The following is a 24,327-nucleotide window of genomic DNA, read 5'->3' on the forward strand; positions in this document are numbered from 1 at the left end:
AAAAAAGGAAAAAATGATGTCTGGGCCTCTCAGCTCAAGTAGGTACCAAAAGATTCTGGGCTCTGTCTGACGGAGATAACCACATCATGAACACCACCGTGGGAAAAACTCCATCATCAACAGACAAAGAGGCCCAAAAGTTCTTCTGTGCACTCAGACATTTTAGCTATTGTCCTTGCCACAAACCACAGCAAAACTCCTAGGTGTGGCTCTGAAGGGTTGTCTTTGCCCTTGTCTTTGGTTAAGCAGTTAGGAATGGCAGACTGAATTCTGAGATCAAAGATAGAAAAAACTACTGAAATCAGAAAAACTCTGAGCTTTCCCTATAGAAGTCCACTGTTTGCAGCAAGAATTGAGATCTAACTTATTGGAACACTCACTTTCTGACAAACTTTCTCTTCCAATTCAACTAAAGCAAAAGACAAAACAATGTCAGTAGGCTGGGTGGGAGAGGGTCCTTCACAGTCCAAGCAAGTCCTTACTTAGCCACCCCTCAACCAAAGCTATCTTGTCAGGGTACAGTGGGGCACCTCCTCCACTTTTCTGAACATGATATCTTCGTGACAATGTTTAAGCCTTAAATTTGCATTGCTTGCTAAACACTGATAGAAATGGGTGTTATTTATATCTTATCACTCTAAGTCAATAATGCAGCTGACCTTTGAGTAGCGAAGTTCAGGAGTTACCAAGAAAGCTGGCTTTAACTGATGTTCACTCAGAATCTATGCTTCTGGGCTGAAGTGAGGCAGGGTAGAGAGGACATCCCAAGTCATCAAGAAGAGCAAAAAGATCTGAGGGATGTAAGATCCTGTCCATTGTCCCTAGCCTCACCCTGGAATCCTACAGACTATGAACTGGATTCTGGGATGGAAACGATATCCAATAACCAACAGTTGGCATGACCTCCCCAGGTCTAGATACCACCAGGAAACTTGCATGACAGCTCAGCCCAGTGGGCTCACTCACTGAGAGGCCAAAAAGTGGAGCAAAGGTGTTCAGAGCCCTGCCCCTACATGCTCAGTCACTTTCTGTACTTGGTTGATTAAAGGAAGGGACGGACTTCCCGCAGCCCCTCCCACCCCTGCTGGATAGGCAGATAGTTCTGGGCTGGCCCTCTTGGGTGTGCTAACACAGTGTGCCTTTGCTAACTACAAGATTTAGCTCTGTAGATTTCTAGAACCAGAATATGACTTGGCATCTAATCTGGTAGACAGGATACTTGGCTGTTAGGTAGAAAGGGTTGGTTCTGCCTTTGGTTCACATGCTTCACATTAAAAATCTAGTGCAGCTCAGCAGTCTGGTATCTTAATTTTTCTCTTCTATCACTGATTCTTATATTTCATATAGTAGCCAAGATAAACCACTGTGGCCAATGGAAAAGAAGTAAACATGTTGACCAGTAGGAAAGGGGGGCAGAGGTCAATGCACACGCCTCTGAGGCCAGTACCAGCAAGTACCATGTCAGGTCAGTTTCCCATGGACGTACCATTTGGGCCTGGCTCAGGGATTGGGTAGTTCTCCTGGAATAAATAAAACAGAAAAGTTGTTTAGTATACATAACTTACCCCCATAAACATTTTTCTGCTTTTAAAATATTAGCCTGGAGTTTCATTTAATTATTCCTTAGAACACAAGTACAAACCATACTCTACTATCTGTGAGCACTGAAGGGGCATGGCAGATGGCAGGCTTCACCATGCTGCTCAAAACAGAGCCACAATATATTCCAAATGCAATAGAAAGTCACATATGTAATAGTGACATGCCACAGAGTGAAACAAAGTTCTGAAGCTAGGTTCCCTTCCTGGAAAACTACCAACTGCCCCAAAATCAAAGCCTGATTCTAGATCAGAACGTCAAATACTGAAGGAAGCTACTCTAGGCACTCAATCAATACACCACCCCCTTTGGTGCTACTTGCCCAGGACTAAGAAAAACATGTGCTAGCTGTGCCCCCATGCAGAAAGGTGTCTGAACTGCTGTGGCCTCCAGATTTGCATTCCACATTGGATCTTTTCATCCTGGAAATCATGGTATCAGACACAGATGTTTGGTCTGGCATTCCTACCGGGAAAGGGGGAGGGTGTAAGCAGGTCTTTGCAAGGACTGAACCTCTAGGCAGGTGGGAGGCTGTCTACGATACCACTCCTTTCTCTTATTTCAGTACAGGCAGATAGGTTGCCCAGTTCTCTCTTCTAAAACTTCCCGTTTGGAGTTTTAGGAGCCCAAGGGAACACAAAGGCTCTGCGTTTTAGTGCAAAAAGCAACCCGAGGTATCCTGATATTTATAGCTAGTATTAGAATAGAATTTGAGGGGCTGGAGAGATGGGTCAGAAATTAAGAGCAGGGGCTGCTCTTCTAGAATACCCTAGAATTCCCAGCATTCACATGGCAGTTCACAACTGTCAATAACTCCAGTTCCAAGGGATCAAACACACATGCAGGCAAAACACTGATGCACATAAAACAAAAATAAAAAGGAATCACAAAAAATAGAACTTTTAGCCGGGCGGTGGTGGCGCACGCCTTTAATCCCAGCACTCGGGAGGCAGAGGCAGGCGGATCTCTGTGAGTTCGAGACCAGCCTGGTCTACAAGAGCTAGCTCCAGGACAGGCTCTAAAGCTGCAGAGAAACCCTGTCTCGAAAAACCAAAAAAAAAAAAAAAATAGAACTTTTCTCCATGGTTAACTGGCCAGGGTAAAGTCAGGGTTGACAAGTAAGAAGGACACTGAGTGGCCAGACCCAAGTGTTCAATTTATAAATTTTTTGTGGGTAGACAAGAAGCAAGGGAAGAGGCAAATGAAACATTTACAGTGCCTGCTGTGGATGAGATCATTCTTTCAGCTTTGTCTTACCAAGCCCAGAGTTGACAGACGACATAACTTAGTCAAGATCCTATTGCCATGCGGTGGTTAACCAGGGCTCAGCCCCAGCTGTATCCAACGCCTATACCAGTTTCTATTGTACCTACTGGGTCCCAAGGTCGAGTGATCTTTCTTCTTTAGGCAACAGAAAGAGTTGTCAATCATGTGACGTGACTGACAGTGGGCCCTATGCAGAGCATTCTTTTTTTATTGAGCTATACATTTTTCTCTGCACCCTTCTCTTCCTCCCTCTTCTACTCACTCCATGACCCCCATGCTCCCAATTTACTCAGGAGATCTTGTCCTTTTCTCCTTCCTATGCAGATCCATGTGTGTCTCTCTTAGAGTTCTCTATGTTGTCTAGGTTCTCTGGGGTTATGGCCTGAAGGCTGGTTTTTCTTTGATTTATGTCTAAATGCCACTTGTGAGTGAGTACATATTATATTTGTCTTTCTGGTCTGGGTTATCTCACTCAATATCATGTAGAGTATTTTATTGGGGGCTGTACTTACAGCTCTCCACCTCCTTGTCCAGTGAGATGGCTCAGCAGGTGAGGGTCCTTTTGGACAAGCCTGACAATCTCAGTTTGATCCCTGGAACCCACGTGGTAGAAGGCAAGAACCAACTCCCATGAGTTATCCTCTGACTTCCACACACCAGTCACAAGTCATACACACACAAATAAATGAATATTTTTTTAAAAGAAGAAAGGAAGGGCTGGGAGGTGGTGGCACATGCCTTTAATCCCAGCACTCAGGAGGCAGAGGCAGGTGGATCTCTGTGAGTTTGAGGCCAGCCTGGTCTACAAGAGCTAGTTCCAGGACAGGCTGCAAAGCTACAGAGAAACCCTGTCTAAAACAAACAAACAAACAAAAACAAAAAAGAAGGAAGGAAGAAGGCAAGAAGACCTTTCAACCTCCAAAAGTTTCCTGAGCTGCCTTTTTTGAATTTTATGAAACAATGTCTTTCTGTTTCCAGGCACTGGAATGTACCCCAGGCTAGACTCAAACTCATGATTCTCTAGTCCCAGTGTCCTGCTAGGATTTAGGCTTGTGCCCCAGGCCTAGCTCAAGTCCCTTGCTTTAGGCAGCCTCACAGCACCAATTCACCTCTAGAACTAAATGCTGCTCAATACTACCATGTTCCTATTTCTTCAGCACCAGGTACAGCCTAGCCCCAAACCCCGGTGGTAGCCTTCCCCAAAGAGTGTCTCCAGTAAGCTCTTTCTTTCTTTTTCTTTCTTTCTCTATTTTTGGTTTTTTGAGACAAGGTTTCTCTGTAGCTTTGGAGCCTGTCCTGGAACTAGCTCTTATAGAACAGGCTGGCCTCAGACTCACAGAGATCTACCTGCCTCTGCCTCCCGAGTGCTAGGATTAAAGGTGTGCGCCGCCACCACCACCCAGCCAGCTCTAACTGCTTTCATTCACTTCAGAGCAGCAGGCTCTCCTGTGGAGAAGATTCAGTGCTAACTAAGCTCCTCCAGAGAAAGAAAGCTCAGTCCACGTGCTGACGCTGATCAGCAGGCACAACTATACTGCCCACCAGGTACCTGTGCTAAGTGCTGTACAGGCCTCAAAGGATAGCCCAGGTGCTGCACAGCCCGAAGCCATCCCCATGGGTTGAGGATGAAGACTTGGGGTAGTTAGCAACCTGCCAGGGGCTGCAGAGGCTAAGGGTGGATGACCACTACGTGAGCCCAGGAGTGAGGCATCAACTGGCCAACACAAAAAGAGCCTCGTGTGAGGGGGAAATGGTTAAAGTACTTAAGGAACATTTGGTTTTTCTGGGGGAGAGTGGTTGGTTTTCTAATGTTAGTTTTTTCTTCTCAGTAATTTTGAGTGGGGAAAGTCTATAATCACCACCTTAGGATAGGTGTCACCAAAATCTCTCTCAAAGGAGTCACCACTCTCATGTTTAAAATTAACTAACATCCTACATTGTTGAGTAAATTTGTGTTTCTTATTCTTACATCCAGTGAAAATTTAAGCTTCAATTTCAGTGGAATTTAATGATTACTGATTTTGTTTCTAACTTGGACCCTTGCCCACATCCCTACCAATGGCAACAGCAGACAAATCCCCCAACACGGATACCCAATTCCACATTCTTCCTATTCTTGCTTCCAGCTAGGGTAAGCCTGAACACCAGACCTGGGTGGGGAAATGGGAGATGGAAGCTCAGAGGAACAGCTGGTACACCATGTAAGCCATGAGCCACTAGAGATTTATCTACTGCTCTAACCACTACTAAACCTTACCCCTGTCGGGCAGTGGTGGCGCACACCTTTAATCCCAGCACTCCGGAGGCAGAAGCAGGCGGATCTCTGTGAGTTTGAGGCCAGCCTGGTCTACAAGAGCTAGTTCCAGGACAGGCTCTAAAGCTACAGTGAAACCCTGTCTCGAAAAACCAAAAACCAAACCAAACCAAAACAAAAAAACCTTACCCCTATTCCACATGCAAAGATGCAGTGATTGTTCAGGACACTAGAGGGTGCTGTGCTAGTAGTCTGTTTACTGTCTGGCTGCAGAAGAGAGACCCATTCTCCATTCTTCACACCATCCCCCTTTTCACTTTCTAGCTATGTACCTGAGGGTGACCCTTACATTCAGTTTCTCCTTCCAAATCCTGGGAATACAGCTGAGTGCCACCACACCATATTCCTATGATGCTGAGGAAGGAACCCGAGGCTCTGTGCATATAAGACAAACAGTCTACCAACTGAGCTACAGTCCTAAAGAGCCCCCTCCTCTTGATGACTTCTCCCACCCATCCTTTCAACTCAGGCTCAGCACCTGCCTCCCCCTCTCCACAGGGGATATGCCACTGGACACAAGATCATATTAAGATCAACCATTGGGAGCCGGAGAGATAGATGGCTCAGCAGTTGAAAGTGCTTGTTGATCTTGCAGAGGACCAGAGTTCAAGTCCTAGCACCCGTGTTAGGCTGTTTACAAATACCTGTAACTCCTTTTGAGGAAGCTGAGGCAGAAGGATCTAGAACTTTAAGATTGCCTAAACTAGGCACAGCAAGACTTTGTCTCAAAATAAATAAATAAGCCTTAAGTTTGTAAATATTATGCCAAGTATCATTGCTACCACAGCATGGCCACTGAACATTAAAAAGGTGGTGTGTGACCAGCTGTAACCATGTTACCTAATCTCCTTTTCCATCTTAGATTTCCCTGGTACTAAACTTTTCTTCATCTACTTCTCTCTAAAGGTTTTTGAGAGCTATAGCTCAGCTGTTCACACATACACACACACACGCACGCACGCACGCACGCACGCTTAGTTCCTCCGAGATTCTAGATTTCCACTTTATTTCCAGTGACTACTTTCTCATTTCAGACATTCAAGTTTCCTAAGCTGAATATCTTGTCAATGAGTCACAAAGGTGCAGAGAGGAGCTTTGAAGCCTTCTTTAGTTCTGCTGGCATGCTGGAACTTTTCCAGTCAGAAACCATCTATCTAAATCACACAGACAGCTGTCCTTCTCTCTGCAGGACACTTACAGTAGCCCCGAGTCCCCAGGAAGATGTCCCTGGTAGGATGGGTCATCTCAGCTGTCTCTGGCATCCCAAATAGTGTGTTAGTGTGTGTGATATGTCTTGAATGCCGTCAGCTCTCTTTCCATTGGTATATTTGAATTCACACCCTCCATCCTTTCTGCCCAGGTCAGTGGTTCTCATCCTTCCTAATGCTGTGACCCTTTAACATGTTCCTCATGTTGTGGTAACCCCTGACCATAAAATTATTTTCATTGTTACTTCAGAACTGTAATTTTGCTACTGTTATGAATTGTAATGAAAATATCTGACATGCAGGATATCTGATATGTGACCCTTGTGAAAGGGCTCTTTAACCTCAAAGGGGTCACAATCTACATACTGAGGACCATTGGCCTAGGCGGTAGGAAGGGCTTCAAGCCAAGGAGAAATCAGGGAGGGTAAGTTTTCCCTCCTCCAGCCAGCCTTGGGCAGAAGTCAGACTCTGGAATAGCCTTCCCGTGTGCAAAGTTGGCTCTTCTCAACCCGCTGTGTACCTGGGGCACATTACACAACCTCTTGATTCTCCCCTTCTGTATCATGAGGATAGTCATCAAAGGGAGTGCCGCCCCACAGCAAATATGTTTGCTCTTATTACAAAAGAAACAACCCCAAGTTCTGTCCCCTAACAGTTGAACCAGCTCTGGACAGCCTTGTCTTTTGGGAAAGGGCAAAGTACTCCAAACTATTGGAGGGGAATATCGGACTCCATTCTTTTCATGTCAACTTTTAGAGAAATTTGCCCTTTAAAAGGCTGGGATTTAGCCGGGCAGTGGTGGCGCACGCCTTTAATCCCAGCACTCGGGAGGCAGAGACAGGCGGATCTCTGTGAGTTCGAGACCAGCCTGGTCTACAAGAGCTAGCTCCAGGACAGGCTCTAAAAAAGCTGCAGAGAAACCCTGTCTCGAAAAACCAAAAAAGGCTGGGATTTAGAAGAGCTAAAGAAGGACTCTAGCCCTGATTTAGGTTTGATTCTTGTTATGTGAAGATGAAGCCATCCCCATGCCTTAAAAGGACAGGCAGGGTATGGGAGGTAGAGGTGGCCTGTGTCCAGATTCTGAGCAGATGTCTTTGCCACTTGCTCCCACATGCAGACTTCCTGTGACCCCGAGGCCTGTGCTGAACACGTAAGGTGAACAAGAGACACTATTGTCACTTCTCTTGCTTTGTTTTCCCTTATCCCCATGTATTTGTCCTGTGTCCTAAGAGTGGGAGGGAAAGCCAAAGATTTTCCAATTGGACGAGAGGCTTTTGTTAGGCCGTCAAAATAAAGGGTTGGAAGCGCTCCCATAGTCCACTGAGCTGGTCCTCTGCCCAGGCTCTCCTTGTTCTGCCCAGCCTCTGTCCTGCTGATAACAATCTTTCTGAAATACAAACCTGTTTAGGCTCCCCATTAGCCCTGAAAAGTCCCCTACCCCTCATGCCCTGCCTCCACCTCTCCTCCAGCCATACCCAACACATCCTCACAGGGGCCATTTCTCCTTCTTCTTCCTCATGATCCCACATGAGATGGGAAGGGGAGCATCCTAATTCCTGTGGGACCCTTAGGCGACTTGTGTTTGGATGTGCTGGAATTGATGTATCTGGAAACACCCAGATGGATCTATCCAATAGTAGGGTTTTGGGTTTGGGGACAAGGTCTCACTGTGGTCAGCAGGAAATGAAAAATCAAATCGTTTTTTTCATCTCAGAGTTTGTGAGGCACCAAACTGAAGGTCTTAGCACACGGCTGGACTGGAGTAATCTAGTAATATCTTGATTCCTTTTGCTAATTTCCCTTAGTATTCTAGCAAACTCTACAGCATAAAATATTTTTAATGCAAAAACTCACAATCCACCCACTTGCCCCCAACACCAAACAAAACTTTAGTGCAGAGAAGTCAGCTGTCTCCTATTCCAATTTCACCAACCAGTAATCCATTCCCCATAAAGAAAAGTAAGATTGGGGCTTGAGAGATGGCTCAGAGGTTAAGAGCACTGGCTGCTCTTCCAAAGGTCCTGAGTTCAATTCCCAGCAACCACATGGTGGATCACAACTATCTATAATGAGATCCGATGCCCTCTTCTGGCCTGCAGGCATACATGCAGGCAGAACATTGTATACATAATAAATAAATCCCTTAAGAAAAGCAAGATTTAGATTCTACAAGATAGGCCAAAGGGACAGAAAGTAGCTGAACCACTGCAGCTGAATACAGAGTTCTGCCTGGCCCACATTCTAATTTTTCCAAAATTGCCCATACATTTGCCAGTTTTAGCCTTTATTCATCTCTTCATGCTAAGATGGTTTAAAGGCTTTGGCCTCCTGCCTAACCCCACAGTTGGCACATAGCAGGAACGACACATGGGACTCTATGCTGGCCCTGTGTAAGCACAGCACCACTGAAGCACACACAATCCAAATGAACACTAAAACCTTCCCCCTCCTCTGTGTTAAGAATTTAACCTCGACTCTACCACTGGCTTGAACTTACTTTGGAGCTCACTCAGGCCTTGAACTCTCAGTAAGTCTTCCTGCCTCAGTCTCTGGGACTATAGGCCTGGTGCCCCTCTTCAAGACAATTATAGCAGGAAGGAAAAAAAAAACATTGTTAAGCCACATAACTAACAGTGGAGCTAAGACTAACCCCTCCTCCAGCCCCCTGGCTTTGAGTTTACTATTTCTTTTTCAAGAAGACCCCCGTGAATTGACACTACTTGCTGACGAGTGGGGTGGCTTTCTTGTACATCAGCTGACTCAATTCTTTCTTCTTTTTGCTTCCTAAAGTCCCAATTTTCTCATTTAAAATAGGGAAATAATGAAGCCAGGCATTGGTGGTGCACAGCTTTGTTCTCAGCACTTAGGCGGCACAGGCAGGCAGATCTCTAAGTTTGAGGCCAGCCTGGTCTACAAAGAGAGTTCCAGGCCAGCTGGGAACACAAAGAGAAACCCTGCCTCCAAAAACAAAAACAAAATATAAAATAAAAATAAAATAGAGAAATCTGGTTTTTCCCCTCATTATGAAGGAAAGCTACCAGTCTGTCCTAAGATATATGTATCCATATGCACATCCAGCACTGCCCTAATGTGTACACTCACATCTACTAGTCTATTCTAATAAGTGTGTGTGTGCACACACAACACAAACCACATTCCCTCTCTCACTCTGTCACCCCAATTACAAATGCTCCCTCCTTGCTGTGTTGACTTTGAGCGTGAGAACTTTGGTTACTGTTGTAAGGAAGAAAAGGAAGCCGTCTTCTAGGTAGGCAGAGGCGAGACTGGGTGTTAGGTTTCCTTCCTGCTTGTCTCAGCAGTGGCTCAGGTCCTGTTTGTCCAGAGCCATGCCCTGGACCTTGGCCAGTTTCTGGCCTTAGTGGTGGCAGGCATGAAGGCAACACTGGGAAAGCCTGAGCTCTCCTTCACTTGGATTCCTGCCTTGGATTTTCAGAATGGGTGTTTCTCTAAACAATTCCTTTCATGTGAGCTCCTGAGGCAAGGATTTTTATCAGTAGACCCTGCCCCTAATCTACCCAAACAGAAGGTAGGTCTCCATTGACCACCCAACCCCAATGGAAAGGCCTAAAATCTGTGTGGTGTCATATCAAAAGGGAACAGAGTCATGTCTTCCCCCATCCCATCCTATAATCCATAGCCAAGCTGCTATGGCTTTCAAAAGCCACTACCGCTTAATCACTACTGCTACACTCAGACATCTTGGTTATGGTTCAGTGCTGGTACTGCCACCCAAACTTTTCCTCCTGAACCAATCTGCTCTAAGAAAATGGAGGTGGCTGGGAGAGGGTCATGCCTGGGAAGAAGAGCCCAGGAGGCTTGAGCTGGACTACAGGGGCCCCAGCAACAGCATACTCCCCACTAGGAGCTCTTATGACTTTACTTCTTACAGGCAAGTGGAGACACCGCAGTATCCCTTAAAGAGAAATCAGGGTAGAACAGTCCTTTGTACAGGACGGTGCTTTAAGGATTTCTTTCATCTCACTCTTTTGGGATGCTCGGGGGCAGGGACTGTGTTCTCTCTGGGCCCTCAGACCAATGCCTAGTTCCACAGCAGGCATATTCTCACTTAATAAACAATAGTGGTATGGAGGAGCATGTTCAGACTCACTCTGTAAGCTATGTAGAGACACATCACTTTTCTATCCCACATCTGCTATGGACTGTAATAATCATAATTTTTTAAATAATTTTTTAACTCAGGAGGTTGGGTGGATGTTCTAAAGTGATTGGGAACTGCACACGAAAGGGAGTTTGAATCTGAGTTTTTGTTTGGATCTGTTAACTAACCAAGACTACCATCTTGGGGGATGGCACTTTTCCCATCAACTGGAGTGTCACCTCCAGGCAAGGGTTCTTGGTTTGGAATCCACCAAAGGCTAGGTCTACAGGTAGAGGAGTTAAGGAACTTCTTGAACATTTGAAAATGCTTCCAAACTCAAAACTCAAGTCTGTTTGCACTCTGTAGAAACCACCGAGGACAGATTCTTTTTTTTTTTTTTTTTTTTTCGAGACAGGGTTTCTCTGTGGCTTTGGAGCCTGTCCTGGAACTAGCTCTTGTAGACCAGGCTGGTCTCGAACTCACAGAGATCCGCCTGCCTCTGCCTCCCGCGTGCTGGGTTTAAAGGCGTGCGCCACCATCGCCCAGCGTCGACAGATTCTTAAACAGACAAGAACTGTTCATCCGAATGAGTCTCTCCTGGGACATGTTCTTTGAGGGAGGAAGGAGGCAGAGATGCTGGGGAGTAGCAGAGATGGCTGGTACCCAAACCAAATACTGCATGTCCCGCTGATATGGACTTTGTCAAAGGAACTTTGGCATGACCAGAGATGATTCAGCAGATGTTTGGACTCTGGTGCAGGGGGGCAGAACCAAGTTTAAAGCCAGAGACAGGTACACAGAATGTTCTGGGGAAGCGCTACAGATGTGGATCAAGGGAGACAGCGATAGGCTGTATCACCAGTTAAAGTGCATTGCGAGCATTTACTGAATGCTGGGTCGCCTCGTGATAAAGAAAAATAATTCTGCAAGGGGATATTATCGGGATTAAAGAGAATTTCACCGCTTTTAAGTGCCATCTTGCCACCCTTTTCCTCTCTGCACTGTCTACCCGGAGAAGATCTGAGTAGATTCGAATCCTGCCCCAGTCTCCCTCTGAAGAGCAATAGCAAGAGCGTGAATTTGCAGCTAGCAAAGGAGACCAAGGCTTGGTTTGTTTTCAACGGTCCAGGGCACAGGCCACGTGCCAGGCACGGGGCTAACTTCCGGGAGCACGCGACCAGAAACTCTCCCTAGAGATAAATAACGGCCCGCTAACTGCTACCCCACCCCCACCTCCCGGTAACCAGCAAAGATCTGGGTAAACCGGGGCAGCCAGGGGAGCTAGGTACGGGCCAACAACCGGCCCTGTGAGTGACAGGAACTTGGGAGTGGTGACTGCCGCTGCAGGCAGCGGGGTGAGGCAGGGCGGGGCGGGTGGCGGCCTGGGTTCCCACCCCCCGCTTTCCCTTTTTACCAGGCGAAGGTCCCCAGGTCCGTGCACCACCAGGGACAGGTTCTCGGCCTTAGCTGGAGCTGCCATGTCGCTTTCTTGCTCGGAGGTGTCGGCTGGACCCGGTGAGGCGCAGGTGCTTCTAGTCGGCCCACCGCCAGGGGTCCGGAGTAAGGGGCAGGGGCGGGCCCTGGACCAGGCGACGCGCGGCCCTGAGGCGGGGCCTGCTCGCGCTTGACAGCCTGGGGGTGGGGTCTTGGAGGGGCGGGGTCTAGGAGGGACGGGGCTTCGCGCAGACCCAGCAGCCCCGGGAAAGGAAAGTGGCCACAGCGGGTCCGGGGCTTCAGAAGCCTGGGATTCCTTGCCTAAGGCTAAGCACAGAGATCCTCAAGAGCAAGTTTAGGTCTGAGGTGGAGCCCGGCTGTTTTGCATTATTAACTAGAACAGAGCAACTCACTGCAGGAGGGACGCCGAATGCGCTCTGAGAAACTCACTCTGCGCTGCAGCCACTTTGGTTTCCCAATCATCCAGCAAAAGGCTTGTCACCAGCAGAAATGAAAGAAGGAATGCATCAGCATAAAGATGCTGCAGGGCGGAATTTGCTAGCCTTTCTCTTTAAAAGTTTTCTCGCTTTCCATTGGCAGGAGGATTTCAGCTCAGATCCCGCCTTTAGTACCTCCCAAATCAGGACAAACAGGTTTCCTTCCCCTCTAGCAATGGAACTTGCTGTCCTTTTCTTTAGATGTCCATGCTGGGGGTTTCTTTCTTGTTTTTGTTTTTCTAGACAGGCTCTCTCTGTGTATCCTTGGCTGTGCTGGAACTCGCTCTGTAGACTACGCAAGCCTCGAACTCACAGAGATCCGCCTGCCTCTGCCTCCCAAGTATTGGGTTTAAAGGCTTGCGCCACCACTGCCTGATGATACTGGGGGTTTCATTCCCTCATCATCCCTACTACTGACCCTGTAATCTCCAGGAGATTCTCATCAGAGCTCCCAGCTCTGACGTCTCCACGTGACCATGGAGCACAGCTTTAAATTCTTTCCGAGCATCCATTCCCTGGCTGCACTAGGGGACCCACTGAGGCCAAGGTTTTATTTCTTGACTAGAACGTAGTGAGATGTTTAGCACAGCACAGCACCTTAAAACAAAGTGATAAGCTCCTGTGATGAAGATGAATGCCAAGTAATGTTAGAAAGGGGAACCCAAGAGAGGTGGAGCAGGTAGACGTTGGTTCAAGACTTAATAAAGCAACAGGATGGGTTTATTTAACTTTTAAAAATTATTTATGCCGGGCGGTGGTGGCGCACGCCTTTAATCCCAGCACTCGGGAGGCAGAGGCAGGCGGATCTCTGTGAGTTCGAGGCCAGCCTGGTCTACAAGAGCTAGTTCCAGGACAGGCGCTAGAAACTACAGGGAAACCCTGTCTCGAAAAACCAAAAAAAAAAAAAAAAAAAAATTATTTATGATTTTAAGTGTATGAGGGTTTGTTTTTTTTTGTTTTTTTTTTGTTTTTTTTTGCCTGTTTGTATGTATGTGCATGCTGGGGGTACATGGTATCCCCAGAGGCCATAAGAGGGCACTGGATACCCTGGATCTGGAGTCACTGATGGTTGTGAGCTGCCATGTGGCTGCTGGAAATTAAACCCAAGTCCTCTGCGAGAGCAACAAGTGCTCTTACCTACTGAGCCACCCCAGAGTGGATTTTTAAATGTAAATTTTAATTGAAAAGCTAACAAATTTCTAATTACATTTCTCCCCCCAAAAACTGAGTATCTAGCTGAGATTCAAAGCTCAGAAGATTCCAAAAAAAATTTTCAAATAAGTCCTCAGGTCCTTGCTACACACTGCTAATCAATGGCAGCCATGCTGCTCGACCCGGGGAGACCTGGCCTGCAGCTCAGCACCTTCATTGGAACATTAACTAAAGGTGCTTTTTTTTCAATTCATGAATAAAAATATTATGTGAATTCTGCTTCAGAAAAATTTACCAGTTGTTTGATTTACAAAGTCAAGTTTTAAAAGCAGTTAGTCAGAGGGTCAATAAATTAGGCAGAAATCATTTTCTCAGGAGGAGGAAAAGCCCCAAATGCCACTTTCTAATTTTATTCATAGTTAATAACAGAGGGACTTTTCCTAACCCAGACACAGAAATACAATTATCACATGTACTCACTCATAGGTAGTTTTTAAACATAAAGCAAAGAAAGCCAGCCTACAAACCACAGTCCCAGAGAATTTAGACAACAATACGGACACTAAGAGAGACATACATAGATCTAATCTACATGGGAAGTAGAAAAAGACAAGATCTCTTGAGTAAATTGGGAGCATGGGGATGTTAGGGGAGGGTTGAAAGGGGGAGGGGAGAGACAGGGAGGGGAGCAGAGAAAAATGTAGAGCTCAATAAAAATCAATTTAAAAAGGGGGGGGGCTTTCTCTCACACCAGAAGAAATGAAGTCATAGGTGTGGAGTCTGTCTTCCAGTTACGTCCCAACAAGTCCTGCTAATCCAGTGGGCTGCTGAGGGGCTCATCTCCCATCTGTCTATTGTTAACAGTTACATAAGCGACAGCTGGTGTTAGAGCAATCCCACAATGCCGCAGTGTCAGGACACGCCTCTTCCCTTCACACCCCTCCTCCTCAGTGTGCGGTCAGTGGAGTCTTCTCATATGAATGACTCCTCTGCAGTGAAATCATTTCTCATATTAACGGGTCTGCAGCTTTTGGGAGTTCTCGAGACGATTTGGCACCAGTCCAGTGTGTTGCACCAAGCGAACCTTTGGCATCAAGTTTTCAGCTAGAGTAAGCTTGAAGAATGCTCCCAAATTTGATCCTAAACTAAAATGTCAGCCGTCCATTTTCTTTGTTCTCATCATCCTCAGGAGGAGGTACATGCCCCCTAGTGGGTGGCACACTACTGAATACCACTGTATAAAACATCGCTAGAGAAACTTGGTCATTAACTCCTTTATCATCCATTCCCGAATCTTCCAATGTGGCCTTAGTTGTTACAGATTATTTCCCAATTTCTAAGTCAACTTCAACTATCTCTGTGACGTAAGGAAAGGCATGGTGCTCTGACTAAAGGAGACCAAAGGCTGCTGTGAGAGAGGTGGCATCTGCACCAAGGCCACTAATGGGGTAGATTTTTGCACAGAACAGCTTACTCAGTGAGTTGGGCTCTTGCTTTGAGACACCTTCCGTGTGGTTTAGCTGTGCTTGGCTGGCTCTTCCAGACTCTCTTGCAGCTAAGCAGACCTCATTCTGCTTAGCTTGCAGACCTTAGCATCTGCCTTCACACACTCTGTAGACTAAAATCCTGTTTGGAGTTTCCTCAGTTTCCCAAGGACGTCATCCCAGTGGGTGAAGCTGAAGCAGAAATGACAGACTAGCTTATGAAAAGAGGGACACATCAAGTAGAACTCCTTCACCTCAAATGATGAAAACAGAACAGTCCGAGTGGAGACACAAGGGCAATGTCTGGAGTTGTTTCTTTCCTCTCGTCACTTCCTTCACGCCTGATGTTGCCTAGCAACAAAGAGGTGTGATGTATCGTCATGAGCTGCTTGAACTCACTAAGAATCTGACTCTGGAAGCAGAGTTGGCCCCCCTCTACTTTAGACCCAGGTATATCTTTGTCAAGTGTTCTCCAAGACCCTTTATCTGGGGAGAGGCCAGTGCCCCTAACACTGTAACAGAAAAGGGAGAGAACTGCAAATAACATCAGAAAAAAGACAGAAGTAAACCATTTCCAACAGACTACTATTGATAATCCTGTTTTATTAAAAAGAAAGGAAGGGAGGGAGGGAGGGAGGGAGGGAGGGAGGGAGGGAGGGAGGGAGGGAGGGAGGGAGGAGAAGAGAAGAGAAGAGAAGAGAAGAGAAGAGAAGAGAAGAGAAGAGAAGAGAAGAGAAGAGAAGAGAAGAGAAGAGAAGAGAAGAGAGAAAGAAAAAGAAAACCTTCAGTGGGCACAGGAAGTCCAAAGTTCAACCGTGAGAAAGCTCAATCAGGAACTCCAGCTGGATGCTGGCTGCCTCAACTTTCTCCAGGCAGTTTCTGCTGGGTGTTGTGAGCCCTGATTGATGTTACTTTGTCTGTCCTCTTAAAGGCCACTCCAGTGGTCACTCCTGGATGTCGTGATCGCCTGACTTGATATTTTGCTTTCTATCTAAAACTTGTTCTTTATTCTTTTACTTTTGCTATCTGCTTGTTAAGCTTGATCATTCAAAACAGAAAGTACATGGGTCATTCCCCAAACTGTTCAGAACAAAGGGTCAAGGGACAAGATCTTCTGTGGCAGAACTTCTGAGAGGAAAAATAGAAAGGCTGAGTTGATAAGGATTCGTTATTATTATGTGTTTGTTTTTGAGACAGTGGTCCTGGCTGGTCTCAGATGTACTATGTAGACCAAGCTGGCCTCAAACTCACAGAGATCCATCCATGTACCACCACATGAGCTGTTTTTATTTTTGAAGACAGATCTCACATAGCCCAGGCTTGCCTGGAAGTCCTGATCCTTCAGCTTTCATATCCCAAGTGCTGGAAATACAAATATGAGTCAAAGTGCCCAGCTAGATAAGGATTCTTAAGAAACTTTTCAACTTCATCTTTAGATTTAGAAATGTACTGAGTGCACAAGATTTTATGTAGTTTTAGTTTAAAAAAAAAAGTAAAGAGCAACAGAGAAAAACCAAGATGGCGCTTCAGGGTATGGCGCTTCAAAGCTTTGAAATTCAAGAAGTTGTACAGTTTATAAAAACACACACAATGAGGCTGGAGAGATGGCTCAGTAGTTAAGAGCACTGACTGCCCTTCCAGAGGACCCAGGTTCAATTCCCAGCAACCACATGGCAGCTCACAACGGTCTGTAACTACAAGATCTGACACCCTCACACAGACATACATGTAGGCAAAATGCCAATGCACATAAAATAAAAATTATTTTTAAAAACACACAAAAAATGAATTGAACTATGGCACCGTATAAAACAAAACTTTATTTAAAGGAGTCTTTCTGAACTAGCTCATTTTAGTCAAAGATAAGCAAGAGGAAGTGCTGGAGAGCCTGGGTAACTAAGGAGACCCAGAGCGAGATGCTGAGCCTCCAGGAGCAATCCCTGCCCCTCTGGCCCAGGTCCAGCTGTTTTGAATGCCAAAAGATCCTACCTCACCTGGCTTCATGAATTGGAGAATCCTATAACAGCGCCCCAGACCCTAATAGGCCCCTAGACCTTAGCACAACTGACTCCATGATGGAAGTGCTAGCCAGGCTGTAAAACTTGGCACACAGACAGTACCATCTGCCAAAAATGAAAACAAAGACCTAATCCATCAAAGTCCATAGTTGTGGGAAAGTCTCTAAACGTATTTTGGCTTCTGTATGTTTGCTTCTGGCTAACTATTCTTGTTAACTGAAGTATGTCAACTCAGAGCTTAAAAGCTCATCCTGAGTAAGGTTCAGTGCTACCCTGGAATCCCTAGTACCTAGTGTAGTCACTGGCTGGCAAGTAAAGACTTTCTACTGGTTTAAACCCATGTCCAAACATTCTCCTCTGGTGAATACTCCACAACAGCCCTAATAATCCAGACCCCAAGCTAGAATGGCCACCAAGGTCCTGGACACCCAGTGAAGGGAACTTAAAGGCACCCCTTTGAGTGCCAGTGCTCCAGGCATGAAACACCCCATCGGGTGAGGTGCCGACTCAGCTATGGCTGCTGAGCTGTTCTGGGTCTGCAGTGAAGGGGCCAAGTCCTGACTTGTCTCCAGCTGGGGAGTTGAGACCAAGCCCTTCTTCTCAGCTCAATGCTCCAATCCAACAAAGGAAAGAGACACCTGTGGTCAAAGTAGAGCACACTTTCTCCTCTGATCCAGGTCAGTGTGCGACACCAACATGTCTGTGATGCATCAGTGCAACATCCAAAAAAGGTCTTGCTCTTGAAGTGTTTTGGACCAAGAGACAGCTCAGTTTTGAAATCTCCACTTCTCTTCCTGGGCCTTCTGTCTCCGTTGCCTGTCCCTAACAAAGGGCTTTGCTCTGTGTCTATCAAACAGCATGGTACAGGAAAGGAATAAGGAGTCTCTTGTCTAACTCAAAATCCGACCAGTGTTTTACGGGGAAAGAATTTATGAAACCTACTGATCCAGTACAACATTCACCTGTGGCTTGCAGAATTTATTTACTGTGGATAGTTGTTTTGTTTAAGGTTGCTTTCAACCTATTGTCTGCTTTCAATAAATGATTTCTACAAGACACACCACACACACACACACACACACACACTATTCTGGGTCAGGGACTTGGAAAAGCAATAGTATAATAAAGTTTTTTGTTTATCTTAGCTTAAAAAGTCTGATTACCTGAGAAGTCCAAGGCATAGTAGTGAGTACTCCCCAACTCTGTGAGTGAGCATTGGTTACATTGTTTTCTTAGATGCAAGTCAATTTTTGGCTTTTTTTTTTTCCGAGATAGGGTTTGTCTGTAGTTTTGGAGCCTGTCCTGGAACTAGCTCTTGTAGACCAAGCTGGCCTCGAACTTACAGAGATCTGCCTGCCTCTGCCTCCTTAGTGCTGGGATTAAAGCCAAGTCAAACTTAAATAGACTGAATATGTACAAGAGAAACAGATTGGGTATGTAGTTTTTAAATTATCTCAAGGCATATAATTAATTTTGTTCCAAGGTTGGGCAAAAGTTAAATTTCAAGAAGCATGAGGTATTTTCAGAAAAAGTTATTTCCATGTGTGTTCATTGATGGAGCTTTGGACATCTCATGGATTCTAGCTTCAGAATCACATGATGAGGCTATGGCAGAACCGTGATTTTTAAAGTTTTGTTTTGTTTTTTAATTTGTTGGTACACAAAAGATACATTAGGCAAGAGATTGTGTTATAGGTTATGTTGGCCTGTACATTATGTGATGGAGGAGGGTTATCTGTATATCTGTTGTTTCATTGGTTAATTAATAAAGAAAACTGCTTGGCCTGTTAGGTCAGAACATAGGTAGGCGGAGTGACAGAACAGAATTGTGGGAGAAAAAAAGCAGAGTCAGGCAGACGCTTCAGGCAGTCGCCATGCTTCTCCTCTCTGAGTCAGACGCAGGTTAAGATCTCTCCTAGTAAGCCGCCACCTGGTAGTGCTACACAGATTACTAAATATGGGTTAGTCAAGATGTGAGAATTAGCCAATAAGAGGCTAAAACTAATGGGCCAAGCAGTGTTTAAATGAATACAGTTTCCATGTAATTATTTCAGGTAAAGCTAGCCCGGTGGTGGGAAGTGGCCTGCAGCTCCTACTACAATTATGAGTATAGAATTGGATGGTAAGAAAGCAAGGATATGTTATTGGCATAAGAACAGACATGAGGACTAATGGAACTGAATAGAAGACCTGGATATCAATCCACACATCTTTGAACACCTGATATTTGATAAAGAAGCAAAAAAATATCAAATGGAAAAAAAGAAAGCATATTTAATAAGTGGTCCTGGCATAACTGGATATCAACATGTAGAAAAATGAAAATAGACCCATATCTCTCACCATGCACAAAACTCAAGTCCAAATGGATCAAAGACCTCAACATTAAGCCAGCCACACTGAACCTTTTAGAAGAGAAAGTGGGAAGTACACTTGAACTCATTGGCACAGGAAACCACTTCCTAAATATAACCCCAGCAGCACAGACACTGAGAGAAACAATAAATGGGACCTCCTGAAACTGAAAAGCTTCTGTAAAGCAAAAGACACGGTAAACAAGACAAAACGACAGCCTACAGAATGGGAAAAGATCTTCACTAACCCCACACCAGACAGAGGTCTGATCTCCAAAACATACAAAGAACTCAAGAAATTGGACACCAAAAGATCACATAATCCAACAAAAAAAAATGGAGTACAGACCTAAACAGAGAACTCTCAACAGAGGAATCTAAAATGGCTGAAAGACACTTAAGGAAATGTTCAACATCCTTAGTCATCAGAGAAATACAAATTAAAACAACTCTGAGATTCCATCTTACAACTATAAGAATGGCCAAGATCAAAAACACTGATGATAACTTATGCTGGAGAGGTTGTGGAGGGAAATGGAACACTTCTGCATTGCTGGTGGGAAAGCAAGCTGGTACAACCCCTTTGGATGTCAGTGTGGCGATTTCTCAGAAAATTAGGAAACAACCTTCCTCATGACCCAGTAATACTACTTTGGGGTATATATCCAAAGGATGCTCAATTATGCCACAAGGACATGTGCTCAACTATGTTCATAGTTGTTTTGTTTGTTATAGCCAGAACCTGGAAACAACCTAAATACCCCTTGATGGAAGAATGGATTAGAAAAATGTGGTATAGTTACACAATGGAGTACTACACAGCAGAAAAAATAACGACAGCTTGAATTTTGCAGGAAAATGGATGGAGCTTGAAAACATTTTTTTGAGTGAGGTAACCCAGACACAGAAAGACAATTATCACATGTACTCACTCATAGGTGGTTTTTAAACATAAAGCAAAGAAAGCCAGCCTACAAACCACAATCCCAGAGAACTTAGACAACAATGCAGACACTAAGAGAGACTTACATAGATATAATCTACATGAGAAGTAGAAAGTAGAAAAAGGCAAGATGTCCTGAGTAAATTGGGAGCATGGGAACCTTAGAGGAGGACTGAAGCAGGGAGGGGAGAGGCAAGGAGGGGAGCAGAGAAAAATGTAGAGCTCAATAATCAGTTTAAAAAAAGCAAAATAAAAAAATTTTAAAAAGAAGCAAGGATATAGAGTCTTCAGATAATCTTCTAGGGAATAGGTTTGAAGTGCAAAATTCCTGTTGTGTAAAAGAGCAAAGGGGAATATACACAACAATCTACAGAAACTAAGCAGTAATCGGTCTACAAGATCACCAGCCTCCACGTGGAAGCCTGAAAATGTGAGCCTATTTCCCTGTTGACCAAAGGTCAGAGAGTTGAAACTTAGTTATTTCTTCAAGGTTATTGTGTTTCTACCTCAAAGGTCCCACCTAGATGGTGATCAGAGTTCTGCTCTCTCAATAGGTGTGGCTAATAGCCAGACCTCCAACTTCAGGAAGAGGGAAGTAGTTTGTTCCTATGCAAACAAAGTCTAAGGCTCCAACTAAGGGTCCAGTTCCTTTATGGAGATAACTTTGGATTCCACCCAGGGAGTGGTTTGCCTAGAGAATAATTTGGTCTAGGGTATGAGCATGATTTGTTTTGTTCTAGCAACAGAATATTTAATTATGGATGTAGCCCACAACCTTCAATTGGTCTGTTCATTTCCTTGTATCATGTTAATGTAGTTTTTTTTTCTTACTCCTACCTTTTTGAGTCAGGGGTATTTTAAGCAGTTGGAAATTAAATGTGGGTGAATTTCAGTACTCACTGCAATTCCCTCCCAATATGTTTTTCTGTTTTATTATTTTCATTCTCATCTTCATATTCTTTACTAATATTTTCTAAATCCCCACACTGCTACCCAGGCAAGAGGTACTTCTCCCGACACCTCCAGCACACTGTAATAACACCTGACTTTGACCTAGAACCTCCATGACCCTTTGTCAAAGTAAGTCTTTTCTTTGAAGTTAATTGCCAGATATTCTATTATCGTCTGATGGATGACAGGTGGAAGGAGGCAGTTTGTGATTTTGTGGAAAACTTTGGTGGAAAGATGGGAACAGGAGTCACATGGGGATGGATCATTAACCACCCGCAAACATGCAATAAATACATATATGTCGGTACACGCTAGGGGTTTAATGAATAAGACTTTACAGAGGGGGAGCTATCATTCAGACCTTCACAGGGAGCCGCTTGTGGCTGTGTTATAAATGGCCCTACAGCAAGTTGTTCTTTGTGGTTCATGACACTGAAGATAAAAGTTCTTCCACTCATCTATCTGTTCATATTCTAGGCATGGTGGTGCTCTGGGCAGCAGAGGTAGGTTTGATCTATATAGCAAATCTTGGGCAAGCCAGGGCACATAGTGATGCTGAAAGAGAGAGAAAGGAGAGAGAGAGAGAGAGAGAGAGAGAGAGAGAGAGAGAGAGGGAGGGAAGGAGGGAGGGGGAGAGGGAGAGGGAGGGAGAGGGAGAGAGAGAGAGAGGGAGAGAGAGAGGGAGAGATTATTAAAAACAGGGAATAGAGGAAAGTTCAGTTAGCTTAAAATTTTCTATCTTCTTTGTTTCTGTAACTATACAATTCAGAAACAACTTACTTTGTCTATAAATTAATAAAGGAAGAGAACAGAAGGTGTATAAATATGCTACAGGGAGAAAGGAAAGAAGAGAAAGACAAATTTACTACCAAAGAAATGCAGATAAGCACACGGACCTTGTCACAGAACACGCCACAGGTCAGGCCACAAAACTGAAGGGGCCCAGAGGCAGGTCAGCAAACGGGACTGGATGATAGCAAGGGTGAGGCACATGTGGGAGTGTGGGTGGGATGGAAAGGGGAGCTAGCCACAGAGAAGGTTGGCACATATGGGAACTAGTAAGCAAATACAGTTAAGGTAATGGCAGTGAGATTGATTACTCACTATGGAGAGAGGGGTAATGTGGTAGTTTGAATGTAATTGGCCCCATAAGTTCATTAGGAGTGGCACTGTTAGGAAGTGTGGCTTTATTGAGTAGGTGTGGCCTTGTTGGAGGGAGTGTGTCACTTTGGGGGTGGGCTTTGAGGTCTCCTATGCTCAAGATACACCCAGAGTCTCAGATCACTTCCTGTTGCCTACCCATGAAGATGGAGAACTCTCTGCTCCTCCAGCACCATGTCTACTCTACCTACACACCACCATATTTCCCCATGTTGATAAATGGACTAAACCTCTGAAACTGGTTGTAAGTCACCCAATTAAATGTTTTGCTTTATAGAGTTGCCATGTTCATGGTGTCTCTTCACAGCAATAGAAACAAACCCTAACTAAGACAGCTAGCTTATGGAGAGGAGGTATGGGGGAGGGACAGGATTATCCCTGAGTAATGCAGGATAAAACTAAAGGAATCCAAGCAAACTCATTACCATAGGGAGTAGATACCAAAATAAACATGCTACAGTCCGAATGTTTGCTACCCTCATCTGACTCCTACACTGAGATCTGCCTCACAGAGTGACAGTTTTAGGAAGCAGAACCTTTAGGTGATGATTACAAGAAGCCCAACATGTAGGGAGGGAGTGAAGTTCTGAGTAAATGTTAACTCTCTGACATGAGTCAGCCTTGTCAAGGACCAAGGAACCAGAGTCAGGAAAATGGCAAACCCTTCTCTGGGTCAGGTTAGGAAAGGCAAAGCCTATCCAAGAACCGGTGTTAGCCGGGCGGTGGTGGCACACGCCTTTAATCCCAGCATTCGGGAGGCAGAGGCAGGCGGATCTCTGTGAGTTCGAGACCAGCCTGGTCTACCAGAGCTAGTTCCAGGACAGGCTCCAAAGCTACAGAGAAACCCTGACTCGAAAAACCAAAAAAAAAAAAAAAAGTGTCAAGAACCGGTGTTTAAGAATGGTTGACAAAAGCCAGGCAGTGGTGGCACACACCTTTAATCCCAGCACTCGGGAGGCAGAGGCAGGTGGATCTCTGTGAGTTCAAGGCCAGCCTGGTCTATAAGAACTAGTTCCAGGACAGGCTCCAAAGCTTCAGAGAAACCCTGTCTTGAAAAGCTGGAAAAAAAAAAAGAATGGTTGACTGGTCTACAAAAGCTAGCATGGCAGTGTCTGTGTTGACAGCAACCTGAGGTTTCTGGTCTACGGAGACTCCACAGTAACACAGGAACCTACGAAGCTGCCGGACTACAGAGACTCTACAGTAATAGTAACATATGAAGGTGTGACTCCATCAGTGTGTGCACATAACCTGACCCCAACTTTTCTGTATGTGTGTCTGTCCTTTCTTCGTGGCCCTAGTTAGGGTTTCAGAACAAACTATGCTGGTCAAGGCACCAAGGAGGTTATTTCTCCTTGCACCATGCAAGGACTCAGAGGAAAATTCTGAATAGGAAGAACTGGCCCTCACCAGACACCAATTCTGCAGGCACCTGGATATCAAACTTTCCAGGCATCAGAAATACAAAAAAATAAGCATCCATTTTAATAAGAGCCAGAACACAACCCCTCCTCTCCCTCTCCCTCCAAATCTTGGAAAGAAATAGTAAAGAATAGTACACCTTTAATCTCAGCACTCCAGAGGCAGAGGCAGGTGGATCTCTGTGAATTCAAGGTCGGACTGGTCTACTTAGTGAGTTCCGGGACATTCAGGGCTACAGACAAATGTACATCTCAAAACAAACAAATGTTGGTAGTGAAACTGAGGGTGTAATGTTCAATGGTAGAGCACTTTTCCAGCTTGAGCAAGGCCCTGGTTTTATTTCTAGGGAAGGAAGAACAACAAAGTTAAAAGTATGCTTGTAAACAATATGTTAAATAATGAGA

At 45.1% G+C, this 24,327-nt stretch overlaps 1 protein-coding gene across 1 annotated transcript in view; it reads right to left on the bottom strand.

Moving 5' to 3' along the window:
* The window catches only part of Sord (sorbitol dehydrogenase), a 32,863-nt gene extending 20,788 nt beyond the window's left edge, over window positions 1-12,075 (bottom strand). The window contains exons 1-2 of the mRNA XM_038332222.1: window positions 11,922-12,075; window positions 1,487-1,520 (exon numbers count right to left, since the gene is read on the bottom strand). Of these exons, the coding sequence (XP_038188150.1) occupies window positions 1,487-1,520; window positions 11,922-11,987 (100 nt within the window). The 5' untranslated portion in view covers window positions 11,988-12,075. The remainder of the gene's footprint in view (window positions 1-1,486; window positions 1,521-11,921) is intronic.
* Between the last annotated feature and the right edge of the window lie 12,252 nt (window positions 12,076-24,327).

Source organism: Arvicola amphibius, chromosome 5 (genome assembly GCF_903992535.2).
Source record: "Arvicola amphibius chromosome 5, mArvAmp1.2, whole genome shotgun sequence".
Taxonomy (NCBI): Eukaryota; Metazoa; Chordata; class Mammalia; order Rodentia; family Cricetidae; genus Arvicola; species Arvicola amphibius.